At 45.4% G+C, this 15,551-nt stretch overlaps 1 protein-coding gene across 2 annotated transcripts in view; it reads right to left on the bottom strand.

Annotated features, from left to right (window-relative positions):
* Positions 1–15,551, bottom strand: part of MTCL3 (MTCL family member 3) — a 275,713-nt gene that overhangs the window by 78,415 nt on the left and 181,747 nt on the right. For both annotated transcript variants that reach the window (XM_078648897.1, XM_078648898.1), the window contains exon 6: positions 116–387. In XM_078648897.1, coding sequence (XP_078505023.1) covers positions 277–387 — 111 coding nt within the window. In that variant the 3' untranslated portion in view covers positions 116–276. The remainder of the gene's footprint in view (positions 1–115; positions 388–15,551) is intronic.

Below are 15,551 nucleotides of genomic sequence, written 5' to 3' on the forward strand. Positions count from 1 at the left end.
ACAGATCAACAGGCAGTTTTTATTTATAATAAAGGTAAGGGGCATCATAAAAAAACATTGCAATACTTTTATTATATCAAGGGAGACATTTGCAAAAATTAAGAAAATAGCTTACCAGAACAGAACATCACACGGCGCATCCGTTTCTCATATAAATAGTAGTCTTCAGTGTTTTCAATCGCAGTAAATATATATTCTGTACTTCTTATCTTGGCAAGCGGACAAAATGAAACAAACTGAAAATAACACTACGGTGAATGGTAAATGAGGAAAAAATTACAGTACAAAAAACAATGTGAATAGGAAGACAAGTTTAAAGATGGTAGTGTAAGAAAGGGAGGAAAATAACACAAGGATGAGAATAAGTAAAATGATAGGCTGGAACATCTGGGAAGGTAAATACAAAGACAGAATGAGTTACATTTGAGCAGTCAAGCCAAACAAGTTAAGTTAAAGCAGCAAGAAACTAACCATTGCCAATGCCAGCTTAATGATCATGTGAACTCATCAAAGGAGCTACAGGACTTTGGCAACTTCACAATGAAGAAGAATAGAAAGAAATCAACATTCATTGCCGAATTTCGATATTTCATTTACTCAGAATGCAGTTATTTCAAGCTTGGCACGTATGTTATTAAAATCAAAACAGTACTAAGAATGTGCATTATACTGCACCCCAAAATTATTGTTTTGACCAAAATGAGGAAAAAACGAAATGCTAGGCAAAGTGTTATGAATGTATAATGCCATGAGGGGGTTCTGTTTAATAAATAAACCATTTTATTTTTTGAAAAATTATGTATCGTGTAAACACATGCTCACCTGCCCTCCCAAATGGAATCTAGTCCACTACTAGATTGAGCAGTCGACCACTCGGACCCACATTTATTAAGGGTCTGCGCCGTGTCGAAGTCATGGAAAGCGACTCAAGCAAGGGTATTGTGTTCTGGGCCCCGGGTGCTGTTTGTGACTGGGAGAATACTGCGTAGGCAGCCCGCTGCTTGATAGTAAATGGCCCACGCACTCAAGTCAGGATCTAACGCAGTCATCAAAACACCAAATGTCCTAGTTCTCAAGGCAATTTAAATACAAGTCTGTGAACATCACTGGTACGTCAAATAATCACCCCAGCACACCTCTAGCTCTAGAGATTGTTACGATGTCCCAGTCTATTGCCATAATAAAAGGCAGCCCAACTCTGATCAAAACATTAAGAACAACACAGGACTCACATTCACCAAAAAGGACAACGAAAAAATGTGTGAATAGCTAGGTGGCACCTCACGGGCGCACCACCAATGGGACCCCTGGTTGGTACTCACCAGGATGGCCCTGTTCTCATCATCGGTGCCAACTAGCTTTAACGTAAACGTGTCCGAGACCCAAAAAAAAGAGACAGTGAATGGTGCAGTGAACACAAACTTATATGTGACAAGGACTAACAACGTTCAACATATAACAAAAAAGTTACTGTGCAAACAGGACAATAAACTTTTACTCGCGTTCCTTTTTTTGCAAACAGTAAACACATACACATAAAAAAGAGAGATGTGAATACTACCTATCGATTCACACCCTGCTTACAGCCAACATGTTTCATTGCCATGGTCTTTATCAGGCAATTTCCTCAGGGCAAAATAATTAGCTGCCACTGCCAAAAACACTGTGCTTTGAGTGCCCTTTGGCCAGTTTTTCTCTCATACCATCCAAGAGGAAAACATTCAACATAGGATCGGAGCCCCCATCGGTGAGCGTGATCCTTTCTCCCTTCAGTTCTATGTCGGTGGAGAATAGTCGTTCGGCGACTGGTAGTGCCGAGAAGACGCCGAACGACTATTCTCCACCGACATTTGGTGTTTTGATGACTTTTTGAGTGGAGGGCGTCCTAGTTCTGTCGTTCCCTCTTGACTCCTACTGTATGTGAGGATCTAACGCAGCCCAGGGGCGGCCTTAGGCATGTGCAAGCTGTTCACCTGCACAGGGCCACCAAACCCCAGGGGCCACCACGCCAATATATAGCCTTAATATAATAATCCTCTGAGGATGGATACATATTTGCGTGGCGGCCCCTGGCAGGGATTTGGCGGCCTCCGGCTCTGTTCCACTTACAAACACCCTGACCCCCTCCCCCCCCCCCTCTTCACTGGCCTCCGCGCTCCGCACCGCCTGGAACCCCTCTTCTGGGGCCCTCTACCTACGCTCCCTGCCCAGGGCTGCCTAGAGCTGCCCCTGCGCAGCCCTGCCCGTTTATTTAAGGCGAAACCAAACAGGTGGCTTTAATTCACAAATGTGACATCATTCTAATGGGAAGCCAAACCATTTTTAAATAAGTTATTTAAACAATACAGAAGGGTAACCTGTGTGCAATGGTGCTACAGTTTCATATCAGATTTCTGGTGGCATTTAGAAACTATCAGGCCTTCCGCCAGGGGTTTATGGTACACCTGCATGCATGTTACACCGACCCTCTTTTTAGGTTGCTGCTTATGTTGATGGGTAACTAAACACTCCTTTCTATTGCTGTTTAAGTTAGGTACTTTATAAGTTCTGCTATTTGTTCTTTACGTTTTGAATTAAATATACGCTGGACGGGTGTGTTAGGCAGGCACGCTTAAAATATAGAAGAAAATAATCATAGTCAGGGAAGTATCCAAGGACTGACAAAAGACAGGCAACAAAATGCCATTTTACACCCAGTAAGCAGCAAGGTCAAACGAGGTTTGATGATTCACAAAATAAAAGTTCAACATTTTATCCTATTTTTCTTGATAATAAAGTGCTCCTGATTCAATCTGGTTTAAGCAAGCGAATGCACCTTGGCAAGTAGAGCAAACAAAAGTGTATATGTTTGAATTCGTTTTTCCCAACAGCGAAACTCTTGCCCCACTGGAAAGAAACACATTTGCATGTGCTGGAAAATGAACATAATAGGTTTTCAAATTTACAGTCCGACTTGCACAGGAACTGTGAGCAAACTCTTCTGTTTTTATAAGCAGCATACATCTGTGTGAGAAATGTAGGTAATATATGCATGAAACTAGGGGAGATGCAGGTGGATTAGCAAAAATAACGAGTTCATGCATAGATGCAAGCATAACTAATGCAAATTTCAATTAAACCTTTTATGAATCAGTTCTAATAATACTCATCTTTGTAAGTCCATTTCTTCTACTTAAATTCAGATGGGGTGAGGAGTAGAGGAATACGATTAAGTGCCACTTCAGTATTTGTCCCAAACTAGGGCGTGGGCAAGGTTAGATGCCATCGAATTTTACAAACACATGATCTACTCTGTGAAACAGCGGCATACGATACATGCCAACATATTAGAAGAGGAAAGTGGTTGATTTAATAAATTTTTTTTTTTTTTAAAGAATCGAGAGAATGTTTTCTCCTATTGACTTCTAGGGAGAGGGTATTTTATGCGGGAGACAGGCAAATAAAGCCATTTTTGGCTACAAAAATCAGGAGTGTCCGTCCTGAATCGGTTATATTAAAATATATGTCGTAACCCAAACCAGTAAAAACATGTGCAAGACAAGCAACGGTACTTGCATGTTTCACTATACTAATTCAACACTAATCCTCTATGGGTCCCGGAGTAGCGTGTTACTTGCCGAAAAAGCGCATCGACGCCTCGTCAGGGGTAGTAAGCTCTATATATATATATGTAATTACAATACAATACAATACAATTCACGTATTAGTCCTTTGTGACCTACTGTGACTTTTCAGAGACTTGGGCTGCTTAAACATGAAGGTGGGACCTTGTAGAGATTGAGAATACATACACACAAAGGCAGAGACTGATACAACTTTATGTAAAGGTATAAATGTAAAGATAGGGCCTTGCAGAAACTGTTAATACTTAAAAATAAAGGCGGCGCTTCCAGAGGCTGAGACTGCTTAAATATGAAGGTGGGGCCTGCAGAGATGGACACCATGTAAACATGAAGGCACGGTCTGAGACTGATACTTCTTAAACATGAAGTATGTTTTCAAGTACACACCGACACACATTCAGATCCTATGCTCTGCGATACACATTATGGTCTAGCTCCCCCTTCATATGTAGCAGGTCCACGCACCCGTCCTCAAATCAGAAGGGGTGTTTTCTCTCATCTCCCTCTTGCTATGCGCTTTGCTACTTGCACTAATGATTACGTCTTTTCACACTATACCCGGTCCAAGAGGCCAGTAGCGTTCCAGGACAAAGTGCACTGTGGTCCTAACCTTTGCTCACTGCTATCTTCTCGTCGTTCTCTTGCTCCAGGAGACTCAGCTCTTAGAGAATTGTTTCGCCTTCATAGCATGTAAAGGATATGTTAGGGTCTTCCATTCAGGGTGTTCCCATGGTTCCTACAGGGTGGCCATTCTGCTTCTGCAATCCTTTCCCCTCACGGTCTCCCAGGAAATTCGTGATCCACCGGGTCGCCTCCTTGCACTTTCAGGGAGGGTTGACGGCCAACTTATCAACCTGGTGAATGTCTATGCTACACCTACAACTCACATTACTTTATTTCCTGATCTGTCTAAAGACCTCTTGGACCTCCCGCACGGTTTGATGATAATATGCGGGTATTTTAATGTGGTCCCCATCCCCAAAACTGATGCCACCGGACCTCCCTCGGTATTCAGGCGGTCCGGTGCCCGTTGCTGAGGCCATTTTATTGGGACTCTGCGATGTGTGGAGAACCCGGCAGCCAAGATGTCGCCAATTCACACACACGCACATCAGCTGCTCACCACTCACACTCCCATATAGACCTTGTCTTCCTGCCAGCCCCAACTGCAGGGCCGGACTGGCCGGACTGGCCGCAGCGGGCACCGGGCAATCCCCCGATGCGCCGCACAGGTGGGGGCTGGTATGGGGCCCCTGGGGGCCGTTGTTATTACAGGGCCGTTTAAAACCGGCCCCGGCAAAGAGCTCGGCGGCACCCCTAACCCCCCGGGGGGGGGGGGCGGCCGAGCACTTTGCCAGGGCCGGTTTTGGTTCCCAGTCCGGCCCTGCCCAACTGTCGCAAAATCTCCCACTTCCAGCTTCTTGTTTGTGGCATTTCTGATGACACTCCAATCCTTCTCCACCTTGATTCTTCCAGGGAGGGTCCACGTCCTATGTTGTAGTGTAGTTCCTATATTCCCAATAGGCTCTGCGCATTGGAATAATATAGTTTCTTTTTGCCAAGAATCTATCCAAGATTTCTCTTAGGGTCTAATCAGCTCCGTACCTTGGTTTATAATGAAGGAGGTCTAGTATCTCTCTGTCTCAGGACTTGATTTCCCAACAACCCGCAAGGGTAGCTTGGAAACACTGGAGCTGGAGTTCTCAACAAGAGAAAAGACAGCGTCTCTCTCAGTGCGTCTGCTGGAGGGTCGGCTTCCTTCGGCACTTGCTGCAGCGAGATGCGTCGGGCAAGTAGATAGTCGAAACTGCTCCAAACCACCATGTGTTTGCTTGGACAAGTGTGGGCATATTTATACCTTGAAGGTGCCGAGTTTGAAGTAAGGTTGGACATAATAACGTCATCAAAGAGTCTCAGTTCTTTGAAAACTCCTTGAGTTCTTGGATAAATCAATATTCAAGCAAGGGGAAGTCCCTAGCTGCTGAAGGCGAGTTTTCCAAGAAATCGTTGTGGATTTTCGGAACTAGTGGAAGTAGCCATGCCGTATTTGGACTACATGAGCTATGTCTAAATATGGTTATGGTTTATACATATATAAGGGCATGAATCGGGAAATTTACACTAGGGTCCTAAAATGCTATACAACAATGTGGCGTCTCATTGCCTGGTACCTGCAAGACAAAGACTACGTCCAAGCCCTGAGTAATGAACTGGAAACATGTTCATAATAATAAGGGCTCGGTTGCCACCACTGGTACTCTCCGGGCGTGCCAGTAAAGGTACGATGCGAGGGTTTGCCAAGGCGCAAATTTGTGCACAGGAACGCACCCGTTGCCTGCACATAACTAAGTTAGAGGCCCGTGCCCTCTGCCTAGAGACTAAGCTCGAGACAGATCCTGTTGGCGATACCTCCCGACTACTTTCTCTCCTCCATGAGGAGATTCAAATCCAATCCCTATAGGCTGTGAAACATTTATGGTGTGCCACAACGGCCAGGGTATATGGATGAGGGTGACAGAATAGGGAAGCTGCTATACTGGTTGGCCTCCCACTACTTTGTGAACAGGATTGTGCCAGAGATTATTGACGAATACGGTGCTACCCTCCAATGTTTCCCTGCTGTCAGGTAGGCTCTTGCCCGTTACTACTATCACTTACCACTATCCCTGCTCCCTTATGCACTTGGGATTGAGCCTGTGGCACAACTCATCCAAGTAGATGCGCAGACCCATGGATGGATATGGAGCGATGGTCATGAAGATCGCATAGCCTTATACACTGACAATGTTCTGCTTTATTTGGGGAACCCCGTGCAAAGCAGGCCTCTCTGTCTCCACCTCTTTCATTGCTTTGTGGCTGCATCGAGGCTTAGAGTAAACCCCGCTAAATCGGTACTGGTGCCCCTGGCCCCCTCCAAAGGCTGTTTTGACCGGCAGGATAACATACCCATCTGTCGTCTTAGCTTCAAATACGTAGGCATCTGGGTTGCACTCACCCCAAACTAGCCTGGTCTCTCAACATAGAGCTCCTGACGTAAAAAACTCAAGCCATCCTTATTGAGTGGCAGTCTCTCCCGCTAAATGTAATGGGACATATAACCATACATAAAATGATAACACTGCCTTGTTTTCTTTACATCTTACAAAACATGCCACTCCTCATAACACGGAGATGTGTCCCGACCCTGGATAGGATTGCAGTCTCCTTTCTGTGACGTGGTTCTAGAGCTTGCAATGCATTTGTACATTGCCAACGGGGCCCCTAGGACAGCGGGCTGGGAATGGCCAACCTCTTCTGTATCATCTAGCATCACACCTCCTGGTTTTCCATGATTGGTTTAATGGGGGATGGTCGGACCCCCATATCATCTAGAGCTCAGCCTTATGGGGTCCCACCGACTTTTATCCATGCTTGATGGTTCTCCCATCCCTCCCCCTATGCCGTCAGTAACCAAATTGGCCCTATGTGCATGAAAGGCAGATCTACGGCAAACCCACTGGGGCACTAAATTCACAAAGCAAACACGTCTCTGGCATGGTACTTGTTTGAGGGAGGTGGCATCTTTACAAGGTTTTGTATGATGGGAATTAATTGGGATCTCCCATCCTGGAGACGTCTAGTCAAGGATACCCATGAGATCATACCAGTAACTTCAGACCATGTATGCATTGTCACACACACAATTTTATAAATATCTTCAAGTGAGACACACATCAACGTATCTCTCTCAGACAGCCTGACTCTCTGAATTCAGCCCACTGGAGGCCGAGGTTTTGATGGGTGATTTGGCCAAAGGTAGGCTCTCAAATATATACCAAACCTTGATAATTAATACACTAGGTACCCTGGATCACCTCAGGGCCCAATGGGAGGTATGACTGGGGCCTCTCATCGATGATGATTGTGAGCGATGCACTGATGGCGCCAAGAGTGATTGCAATCTCTTCTAGGCTATGCCTGGTCCAAACGTATCACTTGTTCGGGGCTAAATCTCCCCAGCTGGGCTCAATCGAGCGAGACAACTTCCCGAGCCCTCCTGCTCTCGTTGCGGCGATGCTCCTGCTAATTTTTGCCATGTGGTCTGGCTAAGCCCCATACTTCAGAGGTTCTGGGCTGCAGTGGTGGGAGAGTTACGCGAGGTACTGGAATAGGAGGCTCCCCTTTCTTCCCTAATACTTCTGCTGGGTGTCCTTGAGGGCTCTGGGGCTACAAGGGCTGACCGATCACTCTTAGGGACGGCTCTTATGGTCACTAAACAAGATATAGCGGCCTGATGGAGGTCCACTTCTCCTCCCACTCTTTTACAATGGGACCGGGGTATTGATATGGGTGCGCTGCAGGAGAAACTGGCTTACAAGGCTTGGGTTGCCCCCTTAAACACGGCAGAGTGTGGGGGAGGTGGGTGGTCCGATAAATCTATGGTACTGCCCGAAGGCGGAGATGCTGCTGTTGTTGCTGCTTAGTAATGATGTACTGAATCGAATGAGTGTTGTTTGATCTTTGCCGCATCGCCAGCCCGCATCTCGCAAGGAGGGGGACTGCAACATCCAGAGCCCCAGGTGCTAGGGGAGGAGCTGACACACCTGCAAAGCGACAGGAAGCGCATAAGAGGCGGCTAGGGCTCCCGCAGCCCGGGAACCGGTGTTGTTTGATCTTTGCCTCATCGCCAGCGCGCATCTTGCAAGGAGGGGGACTGCAACATCCAGAGTTGCATGCACCAGGGGAGGAGCAGACACACCTGCAAAGCGCCAGGAGGCGCATAAGAGATGGCTGGGGCTCCCGCAGCGCAGGAGCCCGTGTTGTTTGATCTTTGCCGCATCGCCAGCCCGCATCTTGCAAGGAGGGGGACTGCAACATCCAGAGTCCCACATGCCAGGGGAGGAGCAGACACACCTGCAAAGCGCCAGGAGGCGCATAAGAGGAGGCTGGGGCTCCCACAGCGCGGGAGCCCGTGTAGTTTGATCTTTGCCGCATCGCCAATCCGCATCTTGCAAGGAGGAGGACTGCAACAACCAGAGTCCCACGTGCCAGGGGAGGAGCAGACACATCTGCAAAGCGCCAGAAGGCGCATAAGAGGTGGCTGGGGCTCCCGCAGCGTGGCAGCCTGTGTTGTTTGATCTTTGCGGCATTGCCAGCCCGCATCTTGCAAGGAGGGAGACTGCAACATCCAGAGTTCCACGCACCAGGGGAGGAGCAGACACACCTGCAAAGCGCCAAGAGGCGCATAAGAGGTGGCTGGGGCTCCTGCAGCACGGGACGCAAGCGGGCCAAGGGTGGGCCCATCCACACCCGTCGGGGCCCGGAAGAGACTGGGCTGGGCCTACCCTCTAAAATTCTGGACTATATAACTCATTAAAAAGGTACTGTCACAAGATTTACAACTAATTGTAGAAATTAAATGCTGACTGTCCTTTTTACATATTGTATATCTATTTAAAATTAAGTTGAAAGTAATGGCAAAAAGGAAGACCCGCGCCAATCAGACAGTAGGGAGTGTGGCAGGAACTTTAGATGTTTTTTCGACTAGGGCAGAATAGGTACTGACGCATGAGATTGCTTTAACAGAGAGACGCCTTACCTTGGACTCGTTAACTGCGTGAAAGCGTTCCTCAATGGGTACATTTACCTCACTAACACCGCTATTGGCCTCACCTTCTACTCAGTCAATATCATCGGCGTCACCTGTACAAACTGCTGCACCAGTGGGCTTGCACCCATTCCATCCACCTGATGAGCCTATTACTAGCTCTAAGCCATTAATAGCAAGACAGGGGCCAATAGTAGTACCTGATAAAGGCAACAAGCCCCCAGTGAAGCGCAGAAGGGGTGGTGCACTAGTAAAGCAACCGGTTGAAGAAAAAAACGCAATCCACAAGATGTAAAGGGAAAGAAGTAACTGAAAGAACTGATCCTGGCCCAAATGACACTTTCCCTCATGCTATAAATAAGTACTCTGCTCCCTTCCCACTAACTGAGGTTGTGGAAGAGGTTCGAGACAATGATTACTGTATTGCTAAAACCTCTACAAATACAGTTGAATAGGATTGAGGAGCGTATGTCGCATATTGCGGGCCTGGTAACTTCCTTTTGTAAATCACCCACTTGGCTTTTCCATCAGCGCCACAGGTTGGGCCCCCGCCCCTGGCCCCGGCCAAGCCATATCTAAGTAATGGCACTGCACAGGGGAATCAACCTAGCCAGAGAAGAGATGGAGGGTTGGAGCCCTCTAATATAAAGGAGGGGAACACAAATAGTCTTCTTTCTCTGAGGCGTCTGCCATCTACTGCTCAAACTGAATCGCAAACCCAAATGGCTTACGAGGTACAGCAACACCAACATGATCAGAGCAATAAAGGTCACTATCATAAACGACCCAGTTAATAATATTCGCCCAACATTACAGGGCCAGAAGGGGAGGGCCGCTTAATTGAATAAACAAAGCCTGTCAGGGGGGTCCTTACTAAATCCTAGAAGTCTTTGTACCTTCCTAAGGCCTCAGAGCCTCTTGTCATGATTCTGGCCAATGTCCCGACCTTAGGGAAAGATCAGTTGGAAAGCACTATTCAACTGCTAAGCAAATCTCTCCACTGGCTTTCCCGTCAGGTCCCTAGAGGGGTAGCTGGGGCTGTCCCACTCGCAAAACAGATCAATATGGTGAGAAGGGTGGAGTGGTTGGGTCCAACAAATAAATCAATGGACGGGGATTGTGCTATCCTGAATTTTAACAATCATTACAGCCCTAGACTCCTTGTGGACTACCTGCAGTGGGGTTTACGTAGGGATACTCAGATAAAAGTTCTACCTTATGGGTTTTTCTTTCTTAGACACTCCCCAACACCGATTAACGAGCGGACATTACTGGGGAAAGGAGGACCAATTAAATCTACTGTCCCGATGGAGGGGGGACCTACAGAATTAGCAACTCAGAATAACTAGGAAGAGTGTGATTGACTGAGGTCACCGTTATATAGAGAGCAGCAAGGGCCACCCGCTTCCCTCTCTAATGATAGCCAATCAAGTAAATTGGGGCCCGGTGAGGGCACTCATTTAATAAAGATCACTATTAGGGTGGGAGGGTTAAAAATATGGCGTCTGATGCAGGGGAGACATCTGAGGGGCCAGAAAGGGATCAACCTAGAAATAGAGTGATGTGAAAAGGGTTATCTTGTCAACATCATTGGGAAGGGTTTGTTTTAGCAACCTGGAATGTAAACGGGTTGAAAAATAAGGTCAAGAACATCGACTGGGTTAACTTTATTTCCTGTTATGATATTGTATGCTTTCAGGAAACCTGGTGTGTAAATTCTGCAAATATTGAGGGTTTTTTCCCCATTTCCTTCCAGCAACTGGCTCGAAATCAGGTCGAGCAAAGGGGGGCTTGCAGATACTTATTTCCAATAAAATACCTATAATGGTTAAAAAAGTTGTATTAGTGGGACCTCATGCCCAGATTTTATGGCTAAGCAAGAAGGGAGGGAAAGACCTTATCTTAGTACATTTTTATAATAATATTCTAGACTCTAAACGTATTAATGTGGTAAAAGCCCTTTATTGGCAACTAGAAACTTTTTTGGCAACAATTAGTACAGATTATGTCCTACTACGGACAGAAATTTTAATATACAGGCATGTAATGCCTCAAACCCCCAGACATGCTGCCCGGTTCGTGGTGACAGGAACAAAATTGACCACTTTTGCCATAGTGAGTATGGGGGAGCCATAAACCATATGGTATCCAAATACGATCTCCTCTTACTTAGGGGAGACTGCGGCCAAGACGGGGTGTATTCCCAACTTTTTTAGGGGGAAATATGTACTCAGCTATTGACCACATATTAGAGTCTACCTCCGATATATTAAGGTGTGGAAACCCCATCGTCGTCCCCTCCATTCTGAGTGACCACAACCTACTGACTTCACCTTTGTTCTTTTGTGGCACAAAGGGAGAAGCTTTTTCCATAGCGGACAATATTACCCCATTTAGGAATACTAGAACTAGAATAAAGTGGACGGGCGTTGACCCCAGTAGGACACTAAAGCAAATAATAATACATAACCAGGGTGAAATCGCCTATTGCCCTCAGGACGATATTTCCCCAATTGTATTAATAAGTAATTTTAACTGCATCACCATGTATATTAAAGGACTTTTAACTAGGCAACCTGGTAACGCAGCTAAAAACAAGAAGGGGTCAAGAAGGGGTGGTTTGACAATACCTGTACCAAAGCACTCCAGGTGCTCAAATATGCACTATCCTAAACACTGTGAAATGCATTGGAGATCAAATCCCTAAGATAAGAATATAAAATAGCTCTAATAACTAGGAAAAAGATACTACAGAAAGAAGTATGGGATAACCTGATAACCTCAACTGAAACAAGGAACAGCAAACTCTTTTGGGACACTGTAAATGCCCCTTTTTTAGAAGAATGTGATGTATCAGAGTTTGGTTCATTTATCCTGGCAGAAAAATGGGTGGCACACTTTTCTGGAAACTTCAACAACACCGAGGTGATAGTGGGGGGATTAGGTAGGGATGTTCATGAAGATAGGATTGGCTTCTTAGATATCACATGTGCAGAGGTCGTATTGGCAATGCAGGAGGGTGCTGGGGGACAGGCACAATGTCCTGAAGCAGTCCCAGTATAAGTCTATAAATCGGAACCGGAATTATGGGGACCTATTCTAACTAGAGTGTTCAATTCAGCCGCAAAAGAAACAGTTTTACTATATTGATTTAACATGTCCAGCCAGACAGAGATCTGATATTTACTTGTAAGAAATAGAGAAAGGGTATTTACACAGCAATACACAAGGTGGGGCACAAGGCTGTGCCCTACTTAACATATGAACAGCATACAGTAAAGGACAAAACAGGGAACAAAGGGCTTTTAAAGGCGTTAAAGCATTGACTATCCATCCCTGGCTCACTTGCTGACGCTCTTTCCAGGTACCTATTAGGCAATTGAGGCTTCCTATTGTTAGGCATATTATCTATGACCTGATGATGATCCGCGTAACGCTTTAACGGATCGAAACGCCGTTGACAATTGTATACAACTTATACAGTGCAAAACTTATGTGTACTTTAAGTGTAAAGGTGTAGGGTGTGTCTATTATTGTCCCGATATATAAAAAGTGGGACAAAACAGACCCAAAAAATTATCACCCGATTTCCCTCCTGGATACCTCTTTAAAAGTCATGAGTAGGGTTTTACTTAAAAGGTTGGAGGAATGAGCTGAAGAGCATCGCATCCTAACACCTGTGCAGTAAGGGTTCCGGAAATGTCTGGGGACAATTGAACAATGCCTTAATCTGGAGCTACTCATCGGCAAATACACCAAGGCAAAGACGGGCTCCCTTTATCTATGTTTTGCCGATTTGAGTAGTGCCTTCGATTTAGTGGCCCACAACTTACTATGGCAAACCTTGATGGACTTGGGAGAACCTTGGGCAATTGTTAACTAATTGTTAACCTCTCACGCTTATACGAAAAGCTAACTAGCATGAATGTACCCCTAAATTTAAAGTGGGACAAGGATGCGTGCTAGCCCCAATTTTATTCTCCCTTTTTCTTAACGAGGTTGATACTTATCTACAGAAAATTCAAGTTGATGTACCCAGAGTGGCTAGTTGTCCGATACCTGTATTATTATATGCGGACGACGCAGTACTATTGGCACGGACCCCAGTAGGCCTCTAAAGATTGATGGATTTTTTTTAGGATTTAAGGAACAACAGAGAATGGTAATCAACAAATTCAAAACATTTACCATGATATGTGGGCCTAAAAAGAAACCTTGTAGAACCTTTCATATAGATGGTACCCCAATTTGTACAGTAAACTCTTTGTCCTACCTTGGTATACTGTTTTCAGTTAACAGTACATGGTCCCAACATATCATAAATACAAAGGTTAAAATGTGTAGGGCCAACCAAAGGATTTTAAAATTTGCAGCCAAATTGGGCACTTGACCAATTAAGGAGATGGTTACCATTTATAAAGCTAAAGGAGTAAGTACTGCTATATATGGGGCAGGATTTTGGGGCTACACAAATAGCGTTGTGTTACAAACTGAAGAAAATTGCTTGATGAAACGCTTGATGGCAGGACCCTTATTATTATGGGCTCAAATCTGGAAACATGAAGAAACTGCTTTTACCAGATCCATCATTTTGGACTGCTTAAACCTGGATGATGCCCCGGAAATTTCCTGGTTGTCTTATATTAACCCTACACTGTGCGATTTATTTAATATGTCTGTATGGTCGGACCCTGAAAATCAGCTATTAAAAAGAAAGATCTTAAGGCCTCCTTCCTGTTATGTAGACAAAACTGTAGAGCAAAACTGGAATTGAGTAAACCAACTGTGGCTCTATACAAAACATATGTGTTAGTAGAGGGAATTAATGGTTACCTGTTGCGTGTGACTCATGCCCAGCATCGGTTTGTTTTATTGAGGCCGAGATGTGGTGTTGTACACTACTGTCTCGCTTTCCCAAAAATGAACACACGTCCTTTAGATAAGGTACCCTGCCTGTGTGATAATAAGAGTAAACAAAGCACGCTGTATATATTGTTCTGCATATTTTATTGTTATTTTAGGAATTTTTATTTGAAGCCCCTGTTTGTTAACCATGGTATCAGGTCCCATAAATTGGCTATGAAATTCCTTGTAAGCCTAGAGGATCCTTTGACATGTTATAACACTGCCCTGTTATTTTAAAATCAATTACCGCAAGGGAAAGCTTTGTGTTATAAACTAGTAATCGATGACACCAATGGCTGTACCTTTTAATATGTGCCAATTTTTATGTATCATATTGTCTGTGCTTTTACGGCTGTTTTTTAATAGTCGAATAAAGATTTTGATGATGATGATGAGTGTCAATGCTTTGCAATCGCACAGTCATTTTCTTTCCTGAACAAAATGTGTCATATTGTTCTTCTGTGCACAAAATCATTAAAACCTGTTGATCAAAAAAAACATGAAGGTGGGGCCTTTAAAAATGCTTGCAGAATTTTCAAAATGCCATTAATAAGTAAAGCTCACAATAATACAGTGTGGGACACCATCTCTATTTTGAGGGGCGTATCAATGTATAGAGAAACTGCTGGCTGTATGGTGCAACCTTAAATCCCGCAGAATGTGGAGGTAGCTCAGTGGTGCACAATATACCTAAATTATGGTGTTGCCACATAGAATGTTTAACTTGACTATGTAAAAGTAACAACATAAAATTCAAAACATTATTTAATGAAACAATGCTATGCACGGTTTATGAATGCAGAGTTCCCTTTAAAGTAAATTTCAACTTTAACCTAAAACTTGACGTAAACAATTATTAACAATTACTATTAAGAAGATATAGAGAGCCACCAGCCTTGTAAAAATGCATAATTTCTCCTGCAAGTTGTGCTTCCTACTAGGGGCATTTTTAAGTCTCGCATTCTGACAGCTGTAGCTGTCTGCTGACAACAGACCTAGAGCGTAAGGGGCACTTGGCGGGGCCCGCGTGGTGGTGTGGACCTTCACCAAGATGGCGGCCGGAGCCGCGAAGTAGTGCCCGAGAGTACCCCGGACTTGCTCCTGGCCCCGCCGCCGTGCCTATGCCATGCAGCCATACAAACTCTCCACAGTCGCCCGTCTGGTGCTGCTCTCAGACCCCCCCGGTCCTGCATTGCCCCTGCCTATGAGGGGGTCTACCAGTGGTGTCCCCGCTGCCCTGTATCCTGCTGGGGAGCCCTTGCCCCCCCTGAGAGAGACCTTTGGTAACGTCGGGGGTCGAAAACACGGAGAGTTCTTCATTCGGCGATCCCCGGACCCCACGACAGAGCGGCAGCCCTAGACATTGGGTGGGGCAGCAGACGCGGCCTGTAATCCTGAGCTGAGGCAGGCGGAGGAATGCTGTCCGGGACTGGCAC

Source organism: Lissotriton helveticus, chromosome 6 (assembly GCF_964261635.1).
Source record: "Lissotriton helveticus chromosome 6, aLisHel1.1, whole genome shotgun sequence".
Lineage (NCBI taxonomy): Eukaryota > Metazoa > Chordata > Amphibia > Caudata > Salamandridae > Lissotriton > Lissotriton helveticus.